At 44.6% G+C, this 5,604-nt stretch overlaps 1 protein-coding gene across 3 annotated transcripts in view; it reads right to left on the reverse strand.

The window, feature by feature from the left end:
* The window catches only part of Tango6 (transport and golgi organization 6 homolog), a 188,060-nt gene that overhangs the window by 110,412 nt on the left and 72,044 nt on the right, over nucleotides 1-5,604 (reverse strand). For all 3 annotated transcript variants that reach the window (XM_008833924.3, XM_029563885.1, XM_029563886.1), the window contains exon 13: nucleotides 4,656-5,174. In XM_008833924.3, coding sequence (XP_008832146.1) covers nucleotides 4,656-5,174 — 519 coding nt within the window. The remainder of the gene's footprint in view (nucleotides 1-4,655; nucleotides 5,175-5,604) is intronic.

The following is a 5,604-nucleotide window of genomic DNA, read 5'->3' on the forward strand; positions in this document are numbered from 1 at the left end:
AGTCCTCAGTCTAACGAGACAGTTCAGCAGGTAAAAAGCACTTGACATGTAAAACTGAGCCTCCTTTTACCCAATCCCAAGGTAGAAGGAGAGAATCGATTCCCAAAAGTTGTCCTCTGACCTCCACATGCTTATTGTGGCAGATGCGTCCCTGTGCTCACACATACACATCATATACACACAATAATAAAGATAAAAAAAATTTTAAATGATTTATTTTTATTTGTACAAGTGTTTTGATTGCTAGTATGTTTTTATTACTGGTATGTGCATAATGCCCATAAAGGCCAGAAGAGGGTGAGAGAGCTACCACATGGGTACTAGGAATCGAACCCAGGTCCTCTGGAAAAACAGCAAATGCTTTTAACTCCTAAGCCACCTCTCCAGCCCCATAAAAGCTTTTAGGAAAGAACAATCCTCAACAGTTTGCTATGCTAGTCCATGGTGGACAACATTTTCAATACAAGAGGCCAGATGTTGGGTTTTGTGCAACTACTGGCACAGTTGCTGTAATCTGATCCTTTTCCATTGCTCTAACAAAGCACATGGAATTGTCAAGAGAGACAGGTGTTATTGAGGTAATTTTGAATCCATTATACTTTTTTTTAACTTGCAAATTTTAGTTCCTCAATTGACACTAGTAACAAATTATTCTCATTATATCTCAATTTAGCGACTCACCAGGGTGTCAACTGTGGCATGGTTTATCAAGAAGATACTATGATAGTGGGTTAGGTTGAGACCCTGACATGAGAGCCGGGGCAAGATAGCAGCATGTGTCCACATGTGCTCACGTTCCTCCTGCTTGATGACTGGGGGAAGGAAGGGGTGTCTGCTGCACATACAGTGCTGTGTGCTTTGTCAGACAGAGATAACTGCTATTAACCTCGTGCTGCTGGTTCCTGCATCTAAGGAATATTATCGAGGGAGAGCTGCAGATTAGCCCAGATGGGAAGACAACGAGGTGGGAAGATGGTGAGGTTGTATCTGGAGTCAAGGCAACTTAATCCAGGGTGGTAGCCATGGGATTAAAGAATAAGAGCTATGTGAAGGACTTTACAGAAATAATTAATGAGTCTAAAAGAGAGAGGGGAGAGAGGAACAAAAAAGGGTAATGAAATATACACGTTGTGAAAGCAGAAGGAGGATTCACTAAGCAGGGAGACAGGGAGGGCAGCTGGGGGAGATGTGATGCTTAATCTTTTTTATTTTATTTACTATTTTTATTTTATGTGTATGAGTGTATTGCCTGCATGTATGTGAGTGCACCTGTGTCAGATTCTCCTGGAACTAGAGTTAAGGACGGTTTGTAACCGCCATGTGGGTGCTGGGAATTGAACCCGGGTCCTCTGCAAGAGCAGTCACTGCTCTTAACCCCTGAGCCATCTCTCCAGCCCTGTGATGATTAATCTTGTCAACTTGATGAGAGTTAAGAGTCACTGTGGAAACAAACCTCTGGGTGTGTCTGAGAGGGAGTTTCTAGACTGAATTAACTGAGGTAGGAAGACCCACCCTAACTGCGTCACTACTCTATGGGCCCGGACCCCTGATTGAATAAAAAGCAGGTCAGTGAGATGAGATGGCTCAGCAAAAAAAAAAAAGGCACTTGTTGCCAAACCTGATGATCTAAGTTCAGTGCCTGGAACCCATATAGTGGAAAGAGAGAACGTCCTCCTGCAGGCTGCCCTCTGACCTCTACTTACGTACTGTGGCACACATGCATTGCCCCCCATTCCCCTGCACAAAATAACTTCAGCAGGAGCAGACATCTCCCTGTGTGTCCTGACTGCAGACAGAAGGTGACCAGTTACCCAAACTCCTGCTGCCATGTTGGACTGTACCCTTGAACTTTGAGCTAAAATAAGCCCTTTCTTCCTTAAGTTGCTTGTTGGCATAACAATGAGAAAAGTAACCAATACAGGAGACAAATTAGGAACAAAAAATAATAACATGACATATGAAATTTTCACAATAAAACCCATTTCTTTGTACAATAACCAAATTAATTAAAAACAAAAATAAAAGTGAGCAGAGTGTGGTGGTGCAGGCCTATAATCCCAGCACTTGGGATGTAGAGGCAAGAGGATCGGCAGTTCAAAGTCAAAACAAAAACAAAATGGGCTAGAGAGATGGCTCAGCGGTTAAGAGCACTGGCTGCTCTTGCAGAGGACCTGGGTTCAGTTCCCAGCACCCACATGGCAGCTAGCAACCATCCATAACTTCAGTTCCAGGTGATCCAATGCCTTCTTCTGGCTTCTGTGGACATTGCAAGCACATGGTGCACTTTTATACATGCAAGCAAAACACCCATACACATAAAATTTAAAACAAAAACAAATCAGGTATGGTGGGATACGAACTGTAATCCCAGCACATGGGAGGTGGAGGCAAGAGGATCAGGAGTTCGAGATCACCCTCAGATATGCAGCAAGTTCAAGGCTACCCTGGTCAACATCAGACCCTGTCTCAAAAAAACAAGGAAAGAAAAACAAAACAAAAGAATAGGGGCTGGGAAGATCATTCAGTGGGTAAAATGTTTGCTAGGCAAGTATGAGGACCTGAGGATCTGCAGCACCCGGTTAAAAATCAGCACTGCTAGGTGTGGTGTGCATGCCTTTAAGCCCTGTATGCAGGAGACAGAGGCAGGTGGATCTCTGAGAGATCGAGGTCATCCTGATCTACATAGGGAGTTCTAGAATAGTTGGGGCTACAGGGAGCCCCTGTCTCAAAAAGACAAAAAAAAAGCTCAGCACTAATAGGTAGAGACAGGATGACTCCAGAGGCTTGCCAGCCAGCCTAGACAATCAGTTCCATATTCAGGGAGAGGCCCTGGCTCAAAATAAGATGGACAGTGATGAAGGAAGACACCTGATGCTGACTTATGGCCTACATGTGCACATACACACGTGCACCCACCTGTACAGAGCTACCCATGCATGCATACCACACACACACACACACACACACAGATATACATGTGTGCTGGATAGCTTTAGTGTCAACTTGACACACCTGAGTTGAGGGAGCCTCAATCAGGGAACTGCCTCTATTGGACTGGCCTGTGGCCATGTCTGAAGGGCATCTTCTTGATGAGTGATGTGGGAGGGCCCAGCCCACTGTGGGTGGTACCACCCCTGGGCAAGTGGGCCTGTGTTGCATAAGAAAGCAGGCTGAGCAGGGGCCAAGGGAGCAAGCCAGTAAGCAGTGTTCCTCCATGGCCTGTGCTCCAGCTCCTGCTTCCAGGTTCCGGCCCTGAGTTCCTACCTTGGGCTCCCTGATGAACTGTGACCTGGGAGATGTAAGACAATAAACCCTTTCCTCCCCAAGTTGGTACTGGTCAGAGCGTTTTGTCACAGCAGTGGAGAAACAAACTAAGACAACATGCAAAAAAGGGTAGGAGATACATTTATGGGACTTCTTGGCAAAAAAAAGTAATTGGCAGAACTTTGTGACCAATTATGGATGAAGGTGGATGAAATTAAATGAAATTAATGAAAATTCCAAAAATATTCATAGCACTTACTACCTAATTTCATACATCAAGGGATATTGTTAATGATTATTTAAAACTCCTGAGTTTTTAGCATTATTTCAGAGTCAGAAAATCCTTGACATATTTCTGCGTGTTGGTTTCCTCATCTATAAAATGGGGAATAACACTAATATTGAAGTCATTATGAGGCTTAGACAGTGTCTGTAAGGTGTATGGCCTGGCTCAATAAAGAACAGTTTGCATTATTATTACAATTGGTTCCAATGCTTTATTAACTAAAATAGGTGCTCTCAACCACAACTGTAATTTGTGGTCTAATGGTTAGGCATATAGATCTCCATCAAGGCTCAAAAGGTCTGAGTGAGCTGTCCAAGAAGCTGATCTGGGATTGGGCCCCAGGTAGTAGTTTCTGGACCCCTATTCTTACCTATAACCCATATTCAGGTCCAGATAATTTCCACAAAAGGGAAAGACCCCCCCACTAAACATTATGCATTCTGCTATATTTGGCTAGAATTTAAAGGACAGCTTTTCAGTGTGATGGAGGCAGGAGAATGAAGGAGAGCCAATCTGGATGGGTATTTCTCCATCTCTGAGAAAATTTTTTAAGAATTTATTTTATTTTATGTATGTATGTATAAGTATGTATAAGTGTTTTGTCTGCAGGTATGTAAGTGCATCGTACATGTGTAATGCCTGTAGAAGCCAGAAGAGGGTGTCAAGTTCCTTAGAATGGAGTAACAGACACCTGTGAGCTGCCATGTAGGTGCTGAACCGAACCCCGGTCCTCTGCAGGAGCAGTCAGCATACTCAACCGCTGAGCCAGCTCTCCAGCCCTGTCTGGGAATCTGCTCATGCTGGCCTACTCCCTTTCTATACACTCAGATTTTACCAGTTTGCTAAGGCCATTAAAGATCTCCCTCCCCCAAAAGATTTCAAGTCTCTTTTTCCTGACTGCCCACCACATCTCCTACATATAAAGTTCTGGCACTCTGTTCATGTTCATTTGAGTAGTCCCATGTGGTCCAAATCCCTCCTATCTCAGTCTTGCACCTCAACATTTTAAGTTCTGGGAGGAAAATCTAAGCAGTGCCTGACATACAGTCAACGCTCCTGGCCCTGTTGCCCCGTGCCCACGTGTACTGCAGTGTGTTTTACTCACCTGGAGAAGCTTCTCTTGCTTCTCGAGGGCTTTTGCTTCTCTCTGCTCTATCCAGCGGGAAAGAGTACGCAGGGCAGCAGCTCGTGTTGGAATTTGAGGATCAAAGGCCGATAAAAGAACCTCCTGGAGTTGTTCTTTGGTTACGCTTCCAGGTTCCTGGTTCTTATCAGTGCTGCGCCCACTGAACTCCTTAGATTGAATGAATGGGGCATTAGACTCCTGGCCTGTTTGGGGGGCCTTCTTACAGCTCTGCTCTTGTGCAGGGTGGCTCTGAGCTACCTCTGTGGATGTGTCACGACTGGTTAGTTGCTGCTTTTCTACTTTCCTGTCTGGATCTTTTTTGTTCAGGGTATTCTGGGCAGCCATACTGACAACCTCAGTGGAAAAGGCTCCGTGGGTGGAGATGGTGATGCGGAGATCAACAGCGAGCTCCTGGATGACAGGGTCGGGGTACGTGTTGGAGACCTTCTCCAACAGAGGCAGCAGCGCCTTCAAGACTGCAAAATCACTTGACTTCAACTATAAAACAAAATGTAAGAAATAACAAGTCAAAATCAATGCGGCAAATGTTAATGTAATCTAAACCCCAGAAACATACTGAGTATAAGGGGTAAGGGTCACATCATGCTCACAGTGTAATCTGCACACTACCTGGGTCAAATACTCTGTAACTATTTGCTGAATAATGACAGCCAATATTTACAGAACACCTGCCATGTACAGATACTTTTCTTTTTTTTTCTTTTGAGGTCTCCCTTTAGCCCCAGCTGGCCTAGAACTCACTATGTAGATCAGGCTGACCTTGAACTCACAGATATCTGCCTGCCTCTGCCTCCCCAGTGCTGGGATCAAAGGTGTGCACTGCCAGCCTGGCCTACAGATACTTTTCTAAGTTAACAAACAGGCATTCCTATGCCTATGGTATAGAGTCTATTAGTTGATATATATA

Source organism: Nannospalax galili, unplaced genomic scaffold (genome assembly GCF_000622305.1).
Source record: "Nannospalax galili isolate Female #2095 unplaced genomic scaffold, S.galili_v1.0 scaffold410, whole genome shotgun sequence".
Taxonomy (NCBI): domain Eukaryota; kingdom Metazoa; phylum Chordata; class Mammalia; order Rodentia; family Spalacidae; genus Nannospalax; species Nannospalax galili.